Source organism: Conger conger, chromosome 9 (genome assembly GCF_963514075.1).
Source record: "Conger conger chromosome 9, fConCon1.1, whole genome shotgun sequence".
Taxonomy (NCBI): domain Eukaryota; kingdom Metazoa; phylum Chordata; class Actinopteri; order Anguilliformes; family Congridae; genus Conger; species Conger conger.
Genome location: NC_083768.1, coordinates 24,692,972 through 24,719,230, shown reverse-complemented (window position 1 = coordinate 24,719,230; position 26,259 = coordinate 24,692,972). Strand labels below are relative to the sequence as shown.

General features: G+C 46.6%; 1 protein-coding gene across 2 annotated transcripts in view; it reads left to right on the top strand.

Annotated features, from left to right (window-relative positions):
• Positions 1–26,259, top strand: part of ext1c (exostoses (multiple) 1c) — a 38,513-nt gene that overhangs the window by 4,765 nt on the left and 7,489 nt on the right. For both annotated transcript variants that reach the window (XM_061256285.1, XM_061256284.1), the window contains exons 2-3: positions 1,327–2,612; positions 25,803–25,896. In XM_061256285.1, the coding sequence (XP_061112269.1) occupies positions 1,675–2,612; positions 25,803–25,896 (1,032 nt within the window). In that variant the 5' untranslated portion in view covers positions 1,327–1,674. The remainder of the gene's footprint in view (positions 1–1,326; positions 2,613–25,802; positions 25,897–26,259) is intronic.

Sequence of the window (26,259 nt, the reverse complement as noted above, 5' to 3'; positions counted from 1 at the left end):
TCTCTCAGAATATCACCCAGTCCGTCCAGTTATGGAATTGATTCATCATTTCCCCTTTTAACATTAATTTAGTATAGCATGTAAACCGCAACCAAAGTGTATTAGGTTGAATATCCATAATCATTACCCCTCTTTTAGACAGCATTTGTTGATGCCACTTGTTGCCCTATTGTAGCCTAGCCTACTAAACTAGTTTTTGGATTGAGCTGGTCAATAAATTGAACATTTGTTCAGTTATGCTTTGCAGTATGGATGATACTACACAAAAGCCATCTGCTTAGTAGCCTAAATAATACATCAGCTATGAATAGCATTAATACATGTTTTATCAGCTTCATTTCAGGTTTCTTAAGAAATTGTAAGCCATGAGACATTGTTGTCAAAGTTAAGACACATTATATAGGCTACACTTACATTGGTTATAATGTAGCATTGACTAAAAGTAAACATTGATGCAATTAAGACAATACCTGAAATATATTTTTGCAGATAGCTAGCCACATTTCAATATGCTACCTAAAACAAAAAAAAGACACAATGTACATTGTGGTCTTTGCAAAATCATTCATCACTTTTATTGCATAGCCTAGCTGACGATATTACAGGAAATGAAAAGACAACATGATTTAGATAAATATTATCTGTGATGTCCTAACTATTCAGCTGGTCCGCAGAATGTACACGCGCCGCCTGCTGACGGCATTAACGTTATGTCTTACAGATCAACTGCACTGTACTTTCAGTTCAACACCAGCTCTGTCTCTCAGTCTTTCAATGGCTCATTTGGCTCTCTGGTTCACTGGCTCCTTTCGGTCACTTCTAGTTCACTGGCTCAGTGGCTCTCTTGTTCGTTCACTCCTTTCGGTCACTTTTCGTTCATTGACTCAGTATGGCTCTACGGTTCGTCTGACCTAGGTACGTACGGACGTTCATTTGCGGTTGTTTGATTGACATTTCGGTAAGCCTATCGGTCATCAGACAAATTTTGGCCTGATAAGTAGTTATTGGACATGAAAATCACTGTCTGGATAAGGAGGCGAAGGGGAAGCAGGCAGGTCTCAGTGCTTGGGGAGAAAGCCAGACAAATAAATCTTTCACGGAGAAGGCTCGGGTCAGTTCATTCATTTGAAAGATTCATTCGAGAAGATTTGTTTGTTTGTGAACTGCCCATCATTACCTTTCGCCCAGCATGGTGTTGTTGTGCTCCTGAGCTGTGTGATGTCATAGGGGCTGTGATATAGTGTGTTTGAGCAGGACTAGGGTGTGTGTGTGTGTGTGTGTGTGTGTGTACAGCATGGAACATGAATTTTTGTGTTTGCTTTCCAGAAAAGTAAATGGAAGATACTCGGACAATGAGCTACCTTGAAAGTGAGGAAGAGGAAGACTTGCCCTTCGTCATCATCAACAGTGCCAGGCAGCGGAGAAAAAGCACACATATTCCATCTAGAATGGCTTACATGTGCTTCTGAGAGAGAGAGAGAGAGAGAGAGAGGAAGAGAGGAAGCAGCTGTTAAGATATCTATAGTTTCTCTTCAGCTGACTCAAGTAGGCTGAACAGGACTGGGAAGCCATGCTGCAGCTGACTCTGTGCTCGCCCCCAACCTCCCACTGCTAGAGCACACCCCACACTTTGTGAAGCCACCCCCAGTGGGGTGAAGAGAGACAGGGAGACCCATGCAGGCTCGCAAGAAGTATGTCCTCCTTGCCCTGTGTACTTGCTGCTGGCTGCTTGTCTTCTACTGGGGTGGGGTCCAGGTGCGTCTCCTCAAACTGCTGGCCCGGCAGCGGGGCGAGGAGTTGCGGCTGTGGCCTGACTGGGTGGACCGGGGAACGCTGCTGGGCTACGCGGAGCTGGAGGAGCTGCAGGCGGGCGAGGGCGCGGGGGAGTCGCCGCGGCAACGGCGGCAGTCGTGGTCGGGCATCTACAAGGACAGCCGCTGCCGAATGGAGACCTGTTTCGACTTCTCGCGGTGCCGCGGGCGCGACGGCTTCCGGGTCTATGTTTACCCGGGCGAGAAGGGCGAGAGGGTGTCCGAGAGCTACCGCAAGATCGTGGCGTCCATCGGCGAGTCGCGGTACTACACCGCCGACCCCCGCGAGGCCTGCCTGTTCGTGCTGAGCATCGACACGCTCGACCGCGACCAGCTCTCCGCCCAGTACGTGCCCAACGTGGACGAGCGCATCCGAGGGTACCCGCTCTGGAACGACGGCCGCAACCACCTCATCTTCAACCTGTACTCGGGCACCTGGCCCAACTACACGGAGGACCTGGGCTTCAACATCGGCCAGGCCATCCTCGCCAAAGCCAGCCTCAACGTGGAGCACTTCCGTCCCGGCTTCGACGTCTCCATCCCTCTCTTTTCCAAAGAGCATCCCCAGAAAGGCGGGGAGCGGGGATGGCTGGTGAGGAACACTGTACCTCCACGCAGGAAGTATCTGCTGATGTTTAAGGGGAAGCGATACCTCACGGGCATCGGGTCGGACACCCGCAACGCCCTGCACCACATCCACAACGGCAAGGACATTGTGTCACTAACCACCTGTCGTCACGGCAAGGACTGGGAGAAACACAAGGATGCACGATGCGACCATGACAACCTGGAGTATGAGAGGTAAGGGAAAGCTGGGATGAGGGTGCTGGGAGAAAGTTCTTTGCAGCCATTTGTGAAGCTATGCTCGCTCTCTACCCCTCTGTCTCTATATTATATTGCCTTCTTTCAGTTCACATGCATTCTGAGGGGAAAGCATTTCTGTAGTTCATTTTTGCTTCATTCCCGGGAGAGGCGAGTTCCACAGAGGCCCAGGTGTACGTCATGAGCCCACGAGGGTAAACGGAAATAGAAAAAGGTGGCGGCATTTGAGAGAAACTAGAAAAACAGCGAATGGCCCGTTGTAATGTAATCAGGCACCCTGTGTGTGACCTCAGCTTGTGGATACTGTTGACAGAGGGGCCTGGATGTGACAACTCATGAAGGCTTGATGGACAGGGTGGGGGGGAGAATGTGAAATGGTGAGGGAGAGGTGTGAGGGTGAAGAGTGTGAAAGAGGGAGAGAAGGGGGGAAAGTAGGAATTTGGGTAACAGAAAGAGAGGGGGGGAAAGAGCACTGTCCCTTTAAGAGTACTGATGTGGATGCAGGGAGTGACAGAGGGCAGGGTGTCTCTGTCTCTGTGAGGGGCGAGTGTGGGGAGACTCTTAGAATAAAAGCGGCAATACCTGTGGCCTGTTTACTTTGGGTCTGTGGTATGGGGGCCTTGTCCCCCTCTGTCGGCATGAATGAGCTCATTTATTCCATAAAGAGCCCTGTGTGTAGGGGCGGGGGGCTGGCGGAGGCAGTGGGAGGGGTTTATGTTCCATTTCGTGCTGAAGCAGGGAGAGATCAGGAGGGCATGGGCTGGGTGGCGGTTGGGGAGGAGGAGGGGGGTGGGTCGTTTAAAGTCTACTCCTGGGGGAGGAAAAAATCCCAGTTTAAAATCTGTTTCTTCAATTATTTTTGCAATGAAAAATGAATAAAGGTATCACACTACAGTATGTGTAAAATAAATAAGAATAGCTGGGCTTTAGATTTCAGCGCTCAACCTATTTTATTTTGACCTCCCTCTGCCCGCAAGGTTAGTGTGGATTTGGGGCCGAGACAGAGGGGGCGCGGGTGACATTAGACAGTAAAAATGAAAGAGGAGAAAAGCAGGTGCATTCACACACAGCCCGCAGAGTGGAGCGCTGCAGCAGAGAGGGGGCCGCCGCATGCCTTTTCTGGAAAGTGGCTTTGCCCGTTGGGCCAGCGTGCCTCATTTTGGCTCCCCTCTCTCTCTCTCTCTCTTTCTCTCTCTCTCTCTGTCTCGCCCCATCATGTCTTCAGTGTTCAGTGGGAGGGGATGACGGGATGGTGGCTATGGAGGGTTTTTACAAGGTGCTCCCAGGTTAAAGGGCAAGAACAGCTGCTCTTTCAGGAGTTTAACCCCCAAGAGTCCCCCAGACACCCAATGAGAGAGAGAGAGAGAGGCCTGAGGAAGAGGGAGAGAGGGGCTGATGTAGAAGTTCAGCAGGAGAGGCATTCAAATACACACTGGCCTAGTTTCAGTGAGAACATTATATATACAGTATACATACACTCAGTGAGCACTTTATTACATATTTATTAGACTTTTTTTACTTATTTGTCTTCTGCTACTGTAGTCCATCCAATTTAAGGTTTGGCGCGTTGTGTGTTCAGAGATGCTGTTCTGCATACCACTGTTGTAACGTGTGGTTGTTTGTGTTACTGTCACCTTCCTGTCAGCTTGAAGTAGCCTGGCCAGTCTCCTCTGACCTCTCATTAACAAGGCACTTTTCACCCACACAACTGCCACTTACTGGATGTTTTCTTTTTTGTTTTTTGAACCATTCTCTGTAAACTCTAGAGACTGTTGTGCAGGAAATTCCCAAGAGATCAACAGTTTCTGAGATACACTAACCACCCCACCTGGCACCGTCAAAGTCACTTCAATCACAAACTTCCCTTTGGTTGAAACTACAACTGAACATCTTGACCATGTATGCCTGCTTTTATGCATTAAGTTGCTGCTATGTGATTATATATAACATTAACGAGCTATTGAAGTGGTCACTGAGTATACATTTCTTTTTTGCTTTGTTCTGGAAATGTTTTGATCCAATTGGAAATTTAACCAGTCAACCAGTCTCTCTCTCTCTCTCTATCTCTCTCTCTCTCTCTCTCTCTCTCTCTCTCTCTCTCTCTCTCTCTCTCTCTCTCACACACACACACACAGTTGTAGATGTTCTAGTGGAAGAGGGAATCATTGGGGGGGGGGTAATGGTAAAATGCTGTACCTTTCCCTCCAGCTCACTGTTCCCATGACAACGGCCTTGCTATGTGGAAGACACCCTCTCCAACCTGCTTATTATTCATGAGCCTCAAAGCACTATGGGGGAAAAAGGGTTGAATTCCTTGCTCCAAAAATAATGAAAGTGCATACAATGAAAAAAGAGAAATAATAATCAACAGTATTAGGTATTGAAAGGTTAACTTCAAAGACACAATAAGGAAAGGCTGAATTATTGCCCTGCAGAAGAACACATTGAAATGAAGTTGAACATGATATGACGACAAAAGTTGATCACCCATTAAGCAAAGTCATATCTATTTGAAATTGAAAAAAGTATTACAATATAAAAGAATAATAATTATAATAATACATTTTATTCATAAAGTTCCTTTCAAGATACCCAAGGTCACTCTACAGGGAATAAGACTAATACATTACAAACAATAGCCTGGCCCTTCTCCTCTGACCTCTCTCAATAACAGCACATTTCGGACAGAACTGCTGCTTTTTTGTTTTTTGTTTTCGCACCATTCTCTCTAGAGACTGTTGTACATAAAAATCCAAGGAGATCAGTAGTTTCTGATATATTCAAACCACCCTGCCTGGCACCAACAATCATTCCACAGTCAAAGTCACTTACATCATATTTATTCCCCATTCTGACATTTGGTCTGCAAAACAGCTGAACCTCTTGACCACGTCAGTATGCTTTTATGCACTTAGTTGCTGCCACATGATTGGCATTAACAACAACAACAACAACAACAACAATAACAACAAGTTGGTGTACAGGACTACATAATAAAGTTATCACTGAGTGTATGTACCTGTAGTCCTGACTGCTAAAACCAAAAGCAATGCTGTATATTTCTGGCTGCTATAATCCAGACTCTAAATAGCCTTGGCTGCTATAGCTCTGATCGCTCTCCCCAAGAACCTGTATATTCTCGATACTATAAATATCTTCCTCAAATTACTTTAATTATTTTTCTCCTTATGTAACTGGTCTGTTGTGAAGTGTTGTATGACAACCTGTTTGGTGTTTTTGTATTTTTGAAATAATACCTTTATTGTCAAACAAAAACAAACAGAGATACACATTACAATTACACAAACAAAAACATACAATACATATGAATAGAAAGGTGTGTTATCTGAAGGGTCTGGGTTGCTGCATGTTCAGTTCCCGTCCGATGTGAAAGCATATGTCGAAGTGTCCCTGAGCAAGACACCTAACCCCCAAATGCTCCTGACGAGCTGGTCGGTGCCTTGCATGGCAGCCAATCGCCGTCGGCGTGTGAGTGTGTGTATGAATGGGTGAATGAGAAGCATCAATTGTACAGCGCTTTGGATAAAGGCACTATATAAATGCCAACCATTTACCATTTACAATTAATTGTTTGTGTATACCCAGAATAACAAGAAGAACTGAATGGTTTCTTTCTCTTTTTTTCATTAATAATAATAATAATAATAATAATAATAATATACAGCGGCAAATTTGTAAATAACACTAACATCCTTAATTTATGGTGTACCTGTATCCTGATGAGCCCAGGGCCAGGTATTGACCTAGGCTGGGATCAGATCCGCCACGCACACCCCAGCTCCACACACCCCCCAGCGCCACACACACCCCAGCTCCACACACACCCCAGCGCCACACACACCCCAGCTCCACGCACACCCCAGCTCCACACACACCCCAGCTCCACGCACCCCCCAGCGCCACACACACCCCAGCTCCACACACACCCCAGCGCCACACACACCCCAGCTCCACACACACCCCAGGGTCACGCACACCCCAGGGTCACGCACACCCCAGCTCCACGCACACCCCAGCTCCACACACACCCCAGCTCCACACACCCCCCAGCGCCACACACACCCCAGCTCCACACACACCCCAGCGCCACACACACCCCAGCTCCACACACACCCCAGCTCCACACACACCCCAGCGCCACACACACCCCAGCTCCACGCACACCCCAGGGTCACGCACACCCCAGGGTCACGCACACCCCAGCTCCACGCACACCCCAGCTCCACACACACCCCAGCTCCACACACACCCCAGCGCCACACACACCCCAGCGCCACACACACCCCAGCTCCACGCACACCCCAGGGTCACGCACACCCCAGGGTCACGCACACCCCAGCTCCACACACCCCCCAGCGCCACACACACCCCAGCTCCACACACACCCCAGCGCCACACACACCCCAGCGCCACACACACCCCAGCTCCACACACACCCCAGCGCCACACACACCCCAGCTCCACACACACCCCAGCTCCACACACACCCCAGCGCCACACACACCCCAGCTCCACGCACACCCCAGGGTCACGCACACCCCAGGGTCACGCACACCCCAGCTCCACGCACACCCCAGCTCCACACACACCCCAGCTCCACGCACACCCCAGGGTCACGCACACCCCAGGGTCACGCACACCCCAGGGTCACACACACCCCAGCGCCACACACACCCCAGCACCACACACACCCCATGGTCACACACACCCCAGGGTCACGCACACCCCAGGGTCACGCACACCCCAGCTCCACGCACACCCCAGCTCCACACACACCCCAGCACCACACACACCCCAGCGCCACACACACCCCAGCTCCACACAAACCGCATGGTCACGCACACCCCAGCACCCCCCCCCCCCCCCCCCCCCGAGGCGCCGAGCCGTCCCCCAGATCCCCCGTCAGCCTGCGGCTAAGAGAGGATCTGGGAAACAGCTCGGCAACCCAAGGAAGACCCCACAAAGCACGCACCGCCAAGGCACGCCCTAGCAGACCCAGGAAACCCAGCCCACAACCTGTCTGTAAATGGCACTATTGGAAAAAAAATTAAAATTCCTGGTTGCTGTAACCCAGAACCCAGTGCCATAATTTGGTTTTTCGTCAAATGGATTTTTAAGTGTTGCGTTGACCCAGAATAAATACCGAAATAATATGCAGTTATTTGGCTCCATAGCCAAACAAAATGTCTTGAGTAAGACATTAGGAAGTCTGCCAACTGGTTTCAAATATATTTACATAAAAAATAATTACAGAAAGGTATGGCTTAATTAACACATACATTGACTTATTTATTTGAAAGAAAACCACTAGTCTTTCCTTGCAGTGGTCTCAGTGACATTATCAAAGTCAGTCAGCTGGGTACTTCTCCCGCTCTTGATGAAAAGCAACATATTGTGGAGATGCATGAATATTTGGATTTACGTATGTCTGTCTGTTTAATTAACTTGCTCAGGCTCGACTTTGCCCTCATTTTCTGACTCGGTTTCTTCATCATTAGTCGGCCTAACAGTGTTTTTAAAATAACACACATAGCAGTCGTAGCAAGACCTGTTTGTTCCCTTTTTTGGTTTTACAGAGCCCTAATAAGTTTCCCCATTTCAAAAGTAACAAGAGGTTAATGTAAATTCACATTTACGTCAATACATAGCCTAGCTATTGGATAGTCCAGTTTGTGGAAATTAGTTATTGGACCTCAATTTATATAGCTTATATACTTATATACTTTTTTGGGAATAACAGAAATGAGATATGGATTAATTCACCATCTATAGACCCATCAAGAGCACATATTCTGCAAATGCTATTTTTATTTACTTTTATATTGTTGCAAATATTTCATCTCGGGTGACCCTGCATTGGAAAATTGAATTTTTGTGTTATTAAAGCTTGACTACCAAGCTTTACTACAAAACCTTTAGCTACTCACAGAACATAAATATCTTATGCAGTGCTGACTAATACAATCCTAAGTACTCAGTATCCCATATAGTTTTGACTGGTCTAGTTTCACCACAAATCTATACCTGCCGTTTAGTCCTAGCTTCTATAACCTGCTATAACCTGGGACCCATGTATTGTGGACTGCTGTAATTCTGCTACTCTGCTGTCTTGTGTCACTTATCTGTAACTAATGCCATTCAGAGATCCTGGTGTGTGCCTGTGTGTGTGTGTGAGTGTGTGTATCTGTGTCTCCCTCTCACTCTCTGCGGGTGTTGGCAAGCCTAACACGAGGGTGTAAATACGAAACGTTACGCCCTTCTGTAATTATGGGGGATGTGAAATTGTACCCCTGGAGAGAATGTGGTCTGTGTGACTGCGGCCCAGTCCAGCACAAACCGCGCGCTGTTTTTCACTGTTAAAAATAAGGAGCGGGCAGACAGAGGCTGAATGAGCGCTGCTACAACTCTCAGTCCCCACGACTGTTTTTCCTCTTTCTTTGTCCATCTCTCCTCTCCTTCTTCGCCATGTTTTTCCTCCACGGCCAGCTGTGCTTTCCCTCTATACCACACCCCACTTCATCAAATCCTTCTGTCACATTAGCGCACACATATGCCAACACACAAGTGCATGCTAACATCTTTACATGCCAGATAGCATGCAAACGCATACATTCACTCATGCACAATTACAGATGTTCAGACATATACACACAGGCACACACACACACACACACACACACACACACACACTCAGCACAGATTTCACAAGCCCAGGAGCAGCTGGTTTATGGTGTAAAGGTCACGCCCTCTGTCAGATAGGCTTCCTTTCTTGTAACCGAACTCCATAGCAGAGATGCGTATGCCCAGCCCTGCCCCTTCACTGCCCCCTGTCTGTCAGCTGGGCTCACAGTACTCCTTAGGACAGTGGGGTTCCCTCGTCTCTCACAGTCAACCCCACACTGAGGTCCTGAGGACAATTACACACTCAGACTCTGCATGCTGGTGTTGGATTAACACCACCACAATGCCACAATCAATAAATCACTCCATTCACTAACAATGTAGGAGCTCTTTATTCTGTGAGCAGAGTAGCTAGCTGCCCCGGTCACCACCTTTCATTCTGACATGTGTACTTTTAAAAAAAGCAGTGGGCCAAGGGGAGGGGGGATGTCACAAGGAACAGGAATCCACAGAGTAAGGATTTTGGGGTTGTCATGGTAATTAACCAATTACTTCACGCCAACACCCCCCGAACAACCTCGCCCCAGCAACCCCATATCCCTTGTGACAGTCACTTCCCAGCTTCTCTGTGTCGAGGGGATCTCCTTGGGTTCGGCACAGCCTCGCTGTTCAATAACTACACACTAACCACATTGGAATATAGATATGAATGCATACTTATATTAGACATCAAACAGTTTCTCCTAAGTTATGAAGCACAGTTTCTGTTCTGACACATAGACCCTACAGTATCAGCTGTGAAAATACACAGCGTGTATTGGCAGCTCCTTCGACAGCCAGAGAAACGCAAACAGAGCCGTGCAGCGGGGGCCTCTGTGCACTGCTGCTGTGGTGTATGAAACATGGGCAGGGGGGCATCAGTGCTAGCTCTGTGTGTGTGTGTGTGGGAGCGCCTGTCGGACTGTCAGGTGCTGATAGTGTTGTTTAAAGAGAGCCGCTTCAGGCCCCAGGCTGACGCTGCCCCGGCTAACCGGTGTGGATGTCCTTCTAATGGGGGCCATTCAGACCCCTAATTGAGCTTTTATCCGTCTGGCCGCCATGGCGATTATATGGGGAGAAGCCCCTGGCATCCCATGTCCCTTTGTCCAGGAGAACTGGAGCAGAACTGGCACAAACCTTTTTCGCAGCATTTCACCAGAGCTGGGGCACTCTGCCTCTGTCGCTATCTTTCCCTCAACCGCCCCCCCCCCGCCAACCTCTCACTCCTCCTCCTCTTTCCCCTTCCCGCCTTCCTCTCTCTCGGTTTCTCTCCCTCCCTCCTTTCTACTCTTCCCGCAGGTTTAGCAGTTCCCATTACCTCACGCTCAGTTGTCAGGGTGACTCCGGGGATCATGGTGGGGACGGGATCCTGCATTCCTTCCCCCCGCCTGCGGGGACAGCCACTGTACGGCCGTCCCCCCGAGGGAGAGGGGGAACCTGGGCGGCAGCAGCAGAAATCTGGCTGCATCCACGGGTGATACTGTGTGTGCAACTTTAGAAGTGCGAGTTGCCAGTTGCCCTAGATAAGGCTGTCTGCCGAGCTAATGAGGTGTGTGTTGAATTTCATGAATAAGTCATGAAGTTTGTGCTCTTTACCTGCACTCCTGGGTTTGACTGTTTAACATTTATTTATTTCTTTATTAATAATTGCTCCAGTATTCTCAAGAATCCCCCCATATTTCTCGAGTTTGCCCTCACACGTCAAGCCCTCCTGTCACCGTCACATTTAGGGGGCCGTTGCTCTGTCAAACCCAGTCCTTCATTAGCTGCTCACTCTGGTCTCCTTCACTGTGCTTCCTATTGCCCGATGCCATTGTGTCATATTCCCCTTACCTCCGAATTTTACAGTGTGTTCTGCGTGATTGTAAACCGGCACTCCTGGTGCCACTCCTATCCTTAACTGCCCCACCTTTCCCCCCTGAACTCCCACTGCATGACCCCACCCCCCTGTTGATCCGATCCTGCCCCGGCCAGGATGGGGTGCAGTCACCGGAGCGCCTCATTGGCCCCGGCTGTAACCCGACCGGCGTTCGCTGGGCGAGTCGTTCGCTCTCCAGTAACTACCGCAGCGGGTCCTGTCCAGTAACTGCCTGAGCGCCAGTGCATTACTGTGGAGGCGGGTCAGGGAGGACCGCTCCAGTTCCTGGAATGAAGTCCGCCTCTCTGCTTCCGCACTCCATCACTGCGCTAATGGGAGGTATCGCTTACAGGTCCCAGTCGGCAGGCAGTCAGAATCCATACGCATTTGGACGTTAAAAAGCGTCCGGCGTGAAGCATGAGGGCGGAGGCGCTCCTAGGGACTGCATGTCAGTTCCAGGACTGTCCCCGGAATGGCGCGGCTTTCCACAATCCCGCTGTAGAACGCGTAACCTCCTCGCAACGCCGCGCCGATGGCGCAGCAATGCCGCCGTGGCAACCCGATCCGCCGGTATATAAACGGATAATGATAGTGTGTTAAAATGTTGCGGAGTGTTGAGACAACATCATGTAGGGGTTATGAAACTGGACGTGCACGCTAGAGTTGTACAGATTCTGCTGGGGCGCTGCCATTGTGAAATTCCTCTGTAAATATACCGTATATGTGTGTGTTATGCGGGAGTGTGTGTAAAAAGGTAAATGAGTACTTCTGAGGGGACTGAGTACTGAGAGGGAAATTGAAAATAAATAGAAAATAAGACATTTTACTGTCACAGTTACTGCTTATGCTGGAGACGACCGTGCACCATACCAGACTGCACACATAACAGGAGAAAGTGGATTCCATGGGATTAAAGTGAGAGCTGCAGCATACCATGCAGTAGGACGTATGTAATGAGTGTGTAATTATCCATTATGTGATTACAGGGTTGAGAGTAGTACTGACTGGCTGGGTGCTGTCTGAAGGGGCCCCAGCTACAGCTGGCTGCTTTGGGTTTGGTCGGCTAGCCCAATCCGCTCCCGTCGTTTCGGAACGCCGCATTGTCTGAAGCAGATCCCACCGGCACTCATCAACAGCACTATAGGATCCGGGCTCCTCTGGTCGGCCGCCATTTCCTGTAAGGCAGAATTGATCTCAATACAGAGTAGTGGAGCTAATTGACTTACCTTTAAACAACCCCCCCCCCCCCGCTGTCTCTTCCTGTGGTTTCATTTCATTGTTATAGGTTGAGATGGAAGTGGTGCCTCTTAGCTCACCAAAGGCAGGGTGCAAAGCGCTGGGCACTGCCCTGTTTCCATTGGTCTTCTGCCTGACAGTGGTCACTTCGGTAGGACCATATTTCAGGGCGGTCACTAATTTTTACTCTTTAACCACAGCCCTGAACTGGCATTATGGTGGTCGCACGCGAAAAGTGTTTAAATGTCAGAAGAGAACAGTCTCCGAGCAATGCTTTGAGTTCTTCCACATAGTTCGTATTTCAACTAACACCCTTTTCATTCAGAATGAAACGTTTGTTATTCCACAGGAAAATGTCGATTTCCCGTTTGTGCATTGAGCCTCGCCTCCCACGTCGAACTGCTCCGAAACTGAAGAGCACAGAGTGTCTGGAGCCGAGCCTACAGGAGGGGCCAAGATGAGTGAAAACACCACAGTACATGGGAGATAAAGCTCTTTTCCATGGCCTGGCTGGATGATGGGGAACAGTGCGTTCAGCAGTAAAATAAACGGTCCAGCAGGCAATTTCCTCCTGTTCTATTCTGGTGCTACTGATCCAGCAGGATCAAGGCAGGCTCCTGTGCCGGACATGACACGCTCCTGAACAGGCCCCTCGTTGTGAAGTATCAGTGTTTTACAGTATTATCAGGGCTGGGCTCATTTCCCATTGGTTCCAGGTTATACTGTATGTATTCTTGGGTGAGTCATGCTCATGAGTATGACTGTTGTTGTAAATGTATGGTAGTCTAATTACTGCTTTAGGTTGAAGCTGCCATGCATGTACATAATGTGCTGAGAAGATTTAGACATAAGATTTAAAAAAAAAATTACAATTAGTATTAACTAATAATACGTGCAAGCAGAGAAAATATATCTTAAAACTATTTAAACAATAGTTTCTGTCTGAATTTATGTTTATAATATCATTTTATACTTGCTTTTTGTTGCAGCGTAGTATCTGTGCTCCTCTCATAGGAAGTGGCTGACAGACTCCAGCCAAACAGGAAATTGAAATCAAAGGCTGACCATGAAGTAGTGCTGATAGATATCGCTATCCTAAAGATAGGAAATACATATACTGAGAAATAAGCGTAAGAGAAAGTGGGTAAGGAATGCAACAATTTCTCTATGAAAAAGAGACTCCTAAACATGTGATATCTAGTGAATGCTGAATGTACCGCTATTTGCACTATTTGCTCAATGGACCATTTGGAGTGGGGCTCTTTTTGGAGCCTTTAGGACTTGAAAGAGAAAGTGGAGGACCAGTAGCTCCACCCAACTGACCGAGAGCAGCCCCAGGAATTGTGTACTGGAACATTCACCGTGCAGCATTTATGATTGGTTGAGGTAGGCCACCCGACCAGCTTGTGGTTGATCGGGTGGCCAGACTGCTAGAGACCCAGGTTTGGACTGGTCAGAGGGTTTGCGTTTTCTTTTTCCGAGTCGTCTGGTTTCATGTCACATTTCTTCATAACATACAATAATATAACAGCATACTACCTTGCATTTATTTATTCTTTGCTTGGAAGCTGCCTTTATCCGGGGGACTTATCCAGTTGATTGACTTGTTATGCTTTAGGTAATACCCGCTCTTATTGGATTTATGTCTTGAAGCAGTTCAGGTGAAATACCTTGCTCAAGGGTGTGATCAAGATTTCCCTGCTCAAATTAAGGTCCTTACGTACAATGCCACACAAGGACTAAATATGATGTGCATGTTAAAATGTGCAGTGAGTACTGTTAGACTGTGAGTGTGTGTGTGTGCGTGTGTGAGAGTGCGTGTGTGTGTGTGCGTGCGGCCATCTCGTCATTCCCCACAGGAGGCCTGCCTTATGGCAATATTTAAGTACATTCTGGGGTTTCACCTCCTCACTCCACAACATACAGTTACACGGCCTGGTATCTTATCTGCTCAATTTACACAGTTAGATTACGGGTGCTGACTGTGTATTCCGATGGTAATCAGATCAAGGTGCAGCTTGGCTATATTCATAGTAACAGGGATGGAAGGTACTTGGGATTAAAAAAATCTAACAACAACAACAAACAATACAATTCCATGTCCATTCTGAATATATTAAACTGTTTGTGTGTGGAATGGACTAAAATGGTTCAATATTTGCCTGATCAAGTATGGTTAGCTGTGACTCCTAGAATTTTGACTGGCAAAAATTCAATGCTTGCCAAATGCAATGGTCTAACACTCATCTGGTGGAACAAGGTGGGCCTGTAACTGGTTGACTGGTAAAGCAGCTGGCTGTTAATTCTCAAGCAGTCAGTCATGAGCTCTGTCCCAATCGAACACCCCTCCAGTGAAATGAAGTGGAACATCCTGGTCTATTTGTTTTCCTGATAGAACTCCCCCTACTGAGAGGGAAATTGGAACATTCTATTGTGTCACATGGCTGCATTTCAGCAGGCTTGGGAATATTGCACCTGACACCGGGGCTTGGAGATGATATCCTAAGTAGCACAGACTGAGAGGTGTTTATGTGTTTGTTTGTGAGAGTGAGGGTTCACCCAGAGGAATTGGGTGCTGGTAATGAAATGCTATCTTTCTGCCTGTGCTGTGTTTGTACAAACCAGAGTGCCTCTTATTGTTGCTGAGAGAGAAATTGAGAGAGTGAGAGAGAGGTGATGAATGTGTGTGTTAGAGAGCGAGAGTGTGAGAATGTTGTGTGTGTGAGAGAGAGAGAGAGAGAAAGAGGGAGAAGAGAGGGAGAGTTGGTATTCATGCGCCTGTGTTTCAGAAAGAGAACGGGCATGACGTTCTCATTGTCCCCTTGTCTTCTCCTTGGAGACGTCTAAGAGTTGTTCAGCAGGAGTCTGTCTCTGAGCTCCATGTCTAATTAACTGTACCGCTAACTACAGCTTTAATGAGGATGCTGACGGTGTGTGTTTGTGTGCGATAGAAAGTGTGAGAGACAGAGGCTGTTTGTGTGTAAGAGAGTGTGTGCCTGTGTGATAGAGAGAATTGAATTGAGAATGTAGGTGGAAGGGCCCATAATTGTGTGGGTGAGTGTGCATGCAAATTTGCATGTTTGTGTATTGGGCACAAAACTTGTGAAAAATATTTGAAACAAAAGAATGAATGTTATGGTGAGTATGGGGGGCGGGGGTAAAGAGGGGCAGTCGTAAAGATGAGATAGAGGGTGCTAAAGGGGGCGCTAAGGATGGGGGGTTGGGTAAAGGCCGTTGTTGTCTGTTTACTCGGCGTCTCCCAGCTGTAGGAATGTAAGCCAGTGACTCTGAGCCAGGCACAGGCCTTCCATCCCGGAACTGGGCTTGCGTACAGATGGGTCACTGAAAAGCCTGCTCTGTCTGCCTCACTGGACTGGCACTCACCCTGGCTGCTCTCCCACAATGCACTGGGCCAGTCTGTGCCCATAGCTGGAGAGGGATAAGGCTGGCCTCTAAATAAAGAGATGAAAGGATACATAGGCCAGCCGAATATTGCGCCCCCTCCCCTGCTCCCCTCAGTAGGGGGCGCTCAGAGGGCAGAAGCCTGCTCCATAATCCTGGAATGGAATGTCGGCAGTCCAGACTGTTCTCCAAGAGCTCTGAACATTCCATACATTCTTTTAATGGAGAGGACACGAATGTGTGTGTGTGTGTGTGTGTGTCTGTGTGTGTGAGCGAGAGAGAACGAGTGAGTGAGGATGAGAGGCAGGAGGGTGTGTGGGGTGCTGGGGTGGGGGGGTTCAACTGAAATTAGGATGCTAGGATCTTCTGACATTATGCACTGCAGCATGTTATAGTATCCATTTTGCCTGGATTGGATTGCTTCATATGATTTGGTTGGCTTGCTTTGTGGTTGTTTGGTCTGGATTGTCTGCAAATGAATCAATGGTTTGTGCAGATATGTACACAGACATGGCATCTATTACACACACACACATGCACACACACACACACACACACACACAAACCGAGAGAGAAATATGTGCTCTCTGATGCTTGCTCTCTTGACTGTGACCTCTGTCCGTGTTATTAATCTGTTCAAACTCAGTGTTTACACAGATGTCCCACAGTCCACAGTAACACACACGCACACACACACACACACACACACACACACACATCTATTCAGCAGACACAGTCACTCTGCTTGGTGTCTCAGTGCTGAACTGATTAAGGTTCAGCAGCTCTGTTAGGCTCATAAAACATTACCTCTGACCCGCATTACCCGCCAACCGTTTCCAGGTGACAGCTTTCTCCTCGCGTAATGGGAATTCATCTCTTCCTTTTTTTATCCCACCCTCCCCTAGTTAGACTGTCACAAATGTTCAAATGCTAGAGCCTGTTAAATTTTATCTCTGCATTTCCTGGTCCTATTATTAGGAAGTCAGGAAGTCTCTGAAAACAGCGATACCTGATGCAATGAGAGAGAAACTGAGTGACATTAGTCTTGCTTTCTCTGAGTCATTTTCATTTTTGGGGTTCAATAATATTTACACTCAGTGAGCACTTTATTATTTCAGTAAGTCTTTTGCTGCTGTAGCCTATCCACTCTTGTAATGCGTGGTTATTTGCGTTACTGTCGCCTTCAACCAGCCTGGCTCTTCTCCTCTGACCTCACTCATTAACAACGTGTTAATGTCCGCAGAACTGCTGCTCACTGGATGTTTTTAGTTTTTTTTCGAACCATTCTATGCAAAGTCTAGAGACTGTTGTGCGTGAAAATCCCTGAAGATCACCAGTTTCTGAGATACTCAATCCACCCTGTCTGTCGCCAACAATCATTCCATGGACAAAGTCACTTAGATCACATTTCTTCCCCATTCTGACATTTGGTCTGAAAAACAGCTGAAGTTGACCACTTCTGCATGCTTTTATGCATTTAGTTGCTGCCGCATGATTGGCTGATTAAATATTTGAATTAACAAGCTGGTGTACAGGTCTACCTAATAAAATGATCACTGAGTGTATGTTTACTCTGTGGCGGAACTCAGTGAAAGGCAGTAGAAGTGACCTTCAAGGGGGGGATACACGCAAATCAAACGAAGCCGTGCAGGCATGTGAAAGTGGAGACCCTGTGGAATGGGCCAATGAGATTATCGTTTACTGGAACGATTGATTACTGCTCTTACTGCACAAACTGCCAATTGGATTACTGCCTGTTACTGCCATAGGCCTCGTGCCTACAGCACAAAACTGTTTATTGTTTTGCACGTCTCGTCCTAGCCGCTGCGCCCATTTGGGAAGAGCGATCATCCTTGTCCTGCGGCTTCGATCTGCCATTTGCTGCTCCCTGTGATAATGTCACCTAAGGACCAATGGGAGGCACATGGGACGGCTTTTAAAAATAATCAGCTGTCATGGATACACAAACCCACAGCACTAAGGGAAGATCTGATGGTTTCCCTAGCATCCCTATACATACTGCCTCGGGTCACTAATTTGTGGAATAGCTTACCAAGGGCGTTATGCATACAAATTGCAGAAAGCACAATGAAACGATTGTGGAACTATGAAGGTGGTGGTGATGAATGATTTTATTAGCCACTCACAATCCACAGTTGTTAAGAAAATAATAGATGCATTGTACAAAATATGTACAAATGAATGTCTGGTCTTAGATTATCAAAAATTAAATGCTTTCTACATTATATTCCTAATTTGGCAGTGTTTATCTTATCCAGTGTACCATTGTGATGGTAACAGCAGCTATAAACCACTTTATCCAGTGCATCATGTCTGAATGCGTTCATTTAAAAGAGCTATTTTTCAGTTAAAGGAATTGTTTTCTATAGGCTTGTTCAGTGCAATTTTTGTAATACAGTGATTAAAAACCAATACGAACACAAAATGCCATACATAATATACAGTATACGCACTATATGTACACAAAATAAACAAATATCAACAACATAGTAAAACCTATAATAAATGCTTATAAATGTTTAAAAAACCTCCAAAATTATAAAATAAGTTTATTGGTATCTATAATTTACAAGGTACGCTGAGTATTCTACATCCTTTAACAACTTATTTAGGGAATGCTACAAACAAATTCTTACCTTTAATTTATCGATGCAATATGGTTGATTTAGCAAGTATGCTTATAAGCATACTGTAGAGTGCACAGCCTTGTAACTGAGCCAGGGTAGTGTAATTGATTGCAGATAACAATATTCACATTTGCAGGAAGTCATTGATACACGGTGCTAATATTTCCCCACCCTTCAGATAACAAACCACAAACCTGTTCCTGAACAATAGCTACACTATCCCATAAAAAGAAAGCCCGTGTGCAAAGGCTCATGGGAGTTCATCTTTCAGGGCCAGTCGATGTCCACACCCATCAAACACTATGAAATTCCTTCTATTCAAGATGGATAACTGCTAATCACTAAGTAAGAATGCTACAGACAATACCCACATAATTATAAGAGCTGAGAAATGTGGGCTTACTGTAGATGGAAGTTTGCCTGAACAAACAGTAAGTATTCACATGTGGCAGTGTGAATTACAGCAACAATTCACTATTTATGGCTCCAGTCTGACGGACACAGATTAAGCCTCCTCCTCATGTCCTTGTTTGGACATTCTCCGTACAAAACTCAATTTAGTCCAGGACTTTAAGCTTAATCTATACCTTTGAAACCGGCCCATTATATTTTAATACTAAATGCATTTAATAGTCTTGTAACTGTAACTTGACCTACTGGGGCAACTACAGCTCCCTATAACTGTGTAGGCTTTCTAGCACAGTCTCCTTTAGTCATGGAAGCACAGGGCCAATGGAATACATCCAGTAGAAAGTCCAGCTAACACTAGAAGGTGTCCTATGCATGCTGGTTCAGTTTACGTCTTGCAAATAAAGATAATAGAGCAGCATGAGGAAGGGTAGTGGATGTGGGTCTGGAATCCGTTGTACACCATCTGTGTATTGATCAGAAGTAATCAATGGCACGTCTGTGAAACATATCACTGTTTGTTTTTGTACATCTAAGATGAAGGGTTGCCACTAGTTTAGCTTGATATGAGTCATATAGTATGAGGAATTTCCTTTCAAAATCGATGCAGGTGATAAGATCTGCTACCAGACCTTTATTTGAAATATTTAAAATAAAGGTGGCTCACCAATATTTTGTTAGTATTTTTAAAAGTATTTTCCTTTCATGTGATTGCACGTTTTGTTACATGGAACATATTTCTTTGAAATGTCTCATGGATTTGGAGGAGTGTGTTCAAATTGTATCGTAAACTAAAGAGTCAAAGTGTTTCAAGTATGTATTTGACCCAGCTGCAAACTGCGCAGTTTCCATCTGTAGCGCTCTGGATGAAAGAACGCTAAAAGCTAACTGTGTGAAGACGATTCAATTAATGACTTACTTTCTAAAAGAGAGGCACAGAATGGGGCCGTGCTGAGAGGCTTTGGATGAGCGCTGTGGTTTTTTCTGGGAGTGAAGGACGGAGCGCTCTGTTTCCTCAGGAACCGACTGTGCTGTACACTGTGGACGGGCAGCATGATGCCTCTCCCACTGACTGCCGAGAGAGAGAGAGAGAAAGAGAGAGAAAGAAGGAGGGGGGGTTTGTGAGAATAACCGTCTGCAGCACAACCCCAGGGAGGCTTGTATCCAGTACGACAGCATCTCTTAAGCAAAGACTTCCACCTTATACACATACATGCAAGCACATAGAGGCAGGCGTGCTCACACACACACACAAACACACACACACACCACACACATGCACACCCTCTTGCTCAGGCACACAAAACATGTATTTGTCCGAAAAAATTAATTAGCAGGGGAAATACTGTTATTGATGTGTAAATTTGATTTACTATAAATAATTAATTGCTGAGTCTTTCACCAGGAAGTCTGCTGATAGTCTGTGTTACATTCTGTCTCTCTCTTCGCCCTTCAACCTTTTTCCCGCACTGTCACTCTCTCTGTCATGAATAAACAGGCGCCTCAACGCCATTTTCATTTCCCTTTTAAGCTCATGTTGGATATAACAGATAAAAAATTTAAATTGAACAGAAAATGAAAGATGCGCTAAGAAAGAGATGGTATTCTGATACAGGGAGATAATCTCCCCATCTCCATATATAACCCTGAAACCAGATTACAAATCAGATGTTCTTGGTCTCCGACCGCCATCTCTATTCCAGTAATTCGGTCCTTTTTTTTTTTTTTACTCTTCCTCCTGGTTTCTCAGTATCCCCCTCCTGCTCTCCTCCTCTCCCCCCTCTCTTTTTCACACGTATTAGACAGTCTGTTTTAGCATACTGTGTTCCTGTGCTCTTAGCCTAATGGACTGCGGTGGACTGAATTCTATATATAACAGTGCATGATGAAATTTCTCATACTCTCCCTCCCTCCTTCAATTAGGGCCCATCCTACCCTCTGTCATTAAGGTGTGTGTTTGTGTGTGTGTGTGTGTGTGTGTGTGTGTGTGTGTGTGAGAGAGAGAGACAGTGTGTTAGTAAGAATGTATTCATGTCACTCCTGTCTGTAAGCGTTTACAGATTTCTGAGCATGCTCCCCTTGTGTTTATGTGAGTGTGTGCATGTGTAAAAGGATCAGCTTGTAGCAGGGTTGTGTTGGATCAGATTAAAGACTTGAGTCTCTTTATCCAAATAATGCTGCAATTAACAGAGAGAAGAAGAGGGATGTTTTTTTCTTGGGGGGGGGGGGGGTTACTGAAGACAAAAAACAATATGACGATCACCAAAGCTCAGAATGAAGTTAGTGCACAAAATTATACACTGCGGTGAATTATGCTGTGTGTCATCTGTGCATCCACATGCGCATCAGTGCATGTGCATCTGGGTGGCACAGCAGCTAATTAAAGGGAAAGGTGGACTGTGTGTGTGTGTGTGTGCTTGCCCACGTGTGTTGTGTGTGTGCATGTGTATGTGTGCCTGTGCGTGTGCACATACTCGGTACCAAATCCAGGACAAACATCAGAAAAGAGCTGAATGTAGAGAATGGTTTCCTGCATGGAGTCAGCAGTTAGGAGCCAGGCTCAGACTGGGGCAATTTAAACAGCCAGCGCATCTGCTCCATCTGCTCTCAGTACTGTAATACAGTGCGCATGACACGCATGGATGAGAACAAATGATGTTTTCTGACCAACAGTGAGTAAAGGCCAGATCGCCCTAATGTTGCCACTGCCTGCTGTCCCTACGGCAGGAGAGATGAATTATAGTGCAAAGGTCTGTTAGGAATCTGGGATGGAAGCCAGAGAGAGAGAGAGAGAGCAAGAGAGATGCTTATCTGTCCGTCTGTTGCAACCGTCAGGGGGCTCCTCTCTCTAACATACTAACACACGGTCAGACTAACATCTGTGTACCCGCACACAGTCACTGACACACACGCCACGCATCCATGCAGGCAGAAATGCACATGGTTGTGCAAAGACTTGCACGTGCATGCGCCACGCATGAATGCACTTACATCGAAACATACATGATCGCATGCACACAGCTAAGGATGAACACATGCCCTCACATTCTCACATATTTGCATTTAGAACACACAGACACACACACACACACATAGACATACAGGCACATACGCACACATACAGAAACACAGGCACACACACATACAGACACACACACACAGGCATCTTTGCATTGTGGACTTGTGTATTTCGGCACAGAGATTAGGCATGGGGAGGGTTACGGGTAAGAGAGAGGGACATGGAGAATAAGAGAAGAGAGGGAGTGGGGAAGAGTGAGGGGCTACAGATTAGGGATCTTGTTACTGCTATAATAAGACATCACTGGCACCAGCTTTCATTCAGGGCCAGTCTCCCTCTCTCCTCATCTCTCTCTCTCCCTCTCACTTTCTCTCCCCCTCTCTCTCTCATTTAATGAAAGATAATCCAGGGAGCATTCATTCCTCCGGAGATTGAAACTTGATCCGCCCTTTTACCCCCTTGTCTCTCCCTCTCTCTCTCCTTTTCCTTGTTCACTGTGCCACATACAGAGAGGTCCTGACCCGTAGGCTGCAGTAACAGCTGACATCATACCTGTGTACATGTTACCAGCCTGTCCCAAAGGCTCATTCACAAGCCTGTCTAGGGTGACCGGCCAACGCTAGCGGAATAACTCGGAACATTTGTGGGCGGAATTCTTGGGATTAGAATACATACAGGAAGTATTATTGGGGCCGAACTAAATCGTTTTTCCCTCACAGTGTTTGTTTGAGTTGGAGGGTGATGGCTAGTTGTTGGGCTTGTTTTGATAGTCACTACAGTGGAAGTAAAGTGTTTTTGTTGTAGCAGATGAGGGCAGTATTTCTGGGATTCATGTTTATCTGGGTAGTAAATTAATAGTATGGACCATGGCTGAACAGTGTTTCTGAGGATAGAGCATATCTAGCTAATACTGTTGGTGTTCGAGCGCAGCTGAACTGTAATGTTGGGGCTGGGGTATATCAGGTAATTATAGTAAAGGATTAAAATGGGATTATGTGGTGTGAAGGGAACGCGCAGTGGTCAGAAGTGATTATGCTCTTACTGGTCAGGCTGATAAGTGCGTGCTGTGACTCAGCAGCATGACGGTAATGAGATCCAGTAGCTGATGTGATGAGTAGTGTGGATAAATGCCTTCTATCGATGTGTGTGTGTGTGTGTGTGTGTTTGTGTGTGCGTCTGCGTGTGTGTGTGACAGAGAGACAGACAGAGAAAGAAAGAGAGTGCCTATATTCTCAACTCCCACTGCGTCTCCATGCCAACAGTGAGCTCCAGAGCATTAGCTGAGGAGGGTGATAGATGTCTGACCTTTACTCCACAGATGACAATAGGGGATCTGCTGGGGATGAGCAGCTGTCACTCAAACCTTCTGCACTCTGGCACCCTTTTCTCTGGGACATGTTTGACTCTCATTAGCGTGGCACGAACGCATCCATTTTTAATGTTCAGCGTCGGCTCCGAAGGCGGACGCATTAGGGGAGCAGGTACAGATTCAGAGGCCGGAGGAAGTTTTCAGACTCACCACGTTACACACAGCCAATAAAGGGCCTTGGGCCTGAAGAAGTGTGAGTGTGTACGTGTGTGGGGGGCACTCCCTTTATCACAACAGGTGGATTAGGTCAGTTTTTCCTGAACTGCACATTTCCACCACATATCACCTTCAAAATTAAATGAGCTTAATATTATTATTACAGTTATATTGCTGACCATTTTTATCCAAAGTGACTTTCACTTGATTAGTCTACACAGGGGCCAATCTCCCCTGGAGCAATATGGGGTTAAGGGCCCAATAACAGCATTGATCTCATTGTGGCTACACTGGTGCTTGAACCGGCAACCTTCCGGATCGCAATCATGCACCTTAGCCACTGGGCTACCGGCTGCCACTGCCCTAGCTTTTAAGGAGGAGCAGGATCGGAAGTGGCTCTCTTAGCCGTATGTAACATTGCACCAGCTCAGAGCAGGGAAACACACACACAGGAAACAAACACAAATACACACGCATGCAAACAGAACCACGCGCATTCCCTTGTGTGTCCTGGTACTCCAGCTCAGACAGCTGCAGAAACAGGGTCAGGGGGTCCCCACTGGGCATTCTCCATGACAGCCCAGCAGTAGCACCACGCACCATCACTGCCTGCTGCCAGCCCTCTGTCATGAGCCGCCGCTCTGTGTGCAGTGTTTATCTAAAGTCCTTCTGCAAAAGCCCAACAATTCAAAACTCACAGCGCAGAGAAGAACTAGGTCACAGAACTGCTGTTCTTGCCCCATGCAGTGACTATTTATGTGTGAACACATAAACACGCGGACACACACCCGCCCACACACACACACACAGGCGCGCGTATGCAAGCACACACATAGAAAAGGGCAGCACGTAACTGTACAGCACCTCTAACAATGTAGTCTTTATATTCTGAATCGCTGATTTGTTCTCCCAAACATCCTGCAGAAGTTGTGGAGGGTGGCATTAAACTGAAGACTGAGTGAGATTTACAGGGTTCTTTCCGGTTGGGTTGGGGGGAGGGGGGGGGGGCTTGCAGGAGCTTAGCAGCTCTATAAACACGCGTCTTGTGAAAACCTTAGGGGGAAGGCTCAAGATTTCAACTCAACTTCTCTCCCATATCAAAGCCTTTCTGAACGATCAAAGCCTCATGTCTCAAATGAAAGTAGGAAAATTAATGGAGAAAACTTGAGCGATGGAGCTTGGCTTCAGAGAAGGGCGGCATTAGGGTGAGGACCTCAGAGACTTTTTGGGGGTGAGGGGGGTTGAGGTGGGGGTGATATTTATGCTAACGCTCTTCAAGTGAATAAACATAGAATGCGCCAACATAAGATAGAGGAGCTTTTCATGGTGAATGTTTACACTTTCATACGAGATGTCTGCATTCAAAAATGACAGTTTAAAAATGAGTTTTCATGGAACACGGTTCAGAAGGAAACATGGTCCATTAAACCATTTCTCGTCAAACCATACTCGTCACAGTCATGCATATAAAATTTGAGCTGGATTGAAGTAGATCTTTGCAGAACCAGGCTTAGTGATAGCCGTCAGGATCCAAAGAACATAACTATTACTGTAAAACATGTAGCAGTTTTGGTAGAAAAAAATGTGTGTGTATACAGTATGTGAGTAATAAGGCTCAGATTCTGTCCAATATGGTTGTCTCTTTCAATTTTACAGACCTTCTACAAACTTATTACCATGCACTATTCATATCTTCAACAAACTGTAAAATGACATTCATTGTAAAATCAGTTCCCTGTAATCTATACTTATTTGAAAGCAGCAACAACAAAAACACTGAAATTAAATGTTTATTGATTTTAGCAGATACTATGCTAAAAATATGTGTGGGGAAAAACTATATTTCATGTTAACAATCTAAATCTCACTGCACTCTGGCACTGTTGAGGACTGGTTATGATCTCCTTTGCACAACCATACTTACTTCAGCAATACCGGCATCAGGGCAAAGGGGAGAGATTTCATGCAATTTTATCAGAGAGAAAATGGAGGGATTGAGCTATTTGAGTGGCTAGTTTCAGGGAAGCTCTAGAGTCAAACATAGCGGTTAGAGGTCAGAGTGTCAGGCCGAGAGCGAGAGGTGATGGGGCTTCTGAAGACCATAAATCTCACTTATTCATGTGCACTGGGCCTCACCTGGGACTAAGTAACCCTCCTATAGTCCCCCCCCTCCCTCCTGCTCTCTCTCCCTCTCTGTCATCATGTGCTTGTGTGTCATAACGCTGCTTTACAAGTATTGTTGTTATTGCTGATTGGATGTGGTTGATATGAAAGGGATTGAAAAGTGAAAGTACATTTTCAAGATTAATTTTAAAATTCTAACTGGTCTTCTTCTTCGCCCCCCCTCCTTCCTCGCCTCCTCTGTGTTTCTCCTTCTCTTTCTCTCTCTCAGGTACGACTATCAGGAGCTGCTCCACAACTCAACCTTCTGCCTTGTTCCTCGGGGCCGGCGCCTGGGATCCTTCCGCTTCCTGGAGTCCCTGCAGGTGAGCCTCCATTGGCTCCTGCTCACCTGTCTGTTATCCGGGCCACACCCTCCTTACACATCCTGGGTTGAGTCAGCATTGCTAAAACAGAGACACTTGGCATTGCACACTGGCATTCCTATGAAACCACAACGGTACAGCTCCTGTTTAAATCGTTATTTTTCTTCAGATACAGCTCCAGTGTTTGGATATGTCTGTTTCTAACCTGGTTCTACTAACCCAGGAATGGGTCAGTACTCTGGGCCAAAATGGCCACCTCCGCTCAATTCCTTGCAGACCAGGCCGGAACTATAACTTTAGAGCAGAACCGCAAAGAGTCAGAAAAACAAACAAATGTTCCTTCTTCTGAGGGCGCAGGGTTAG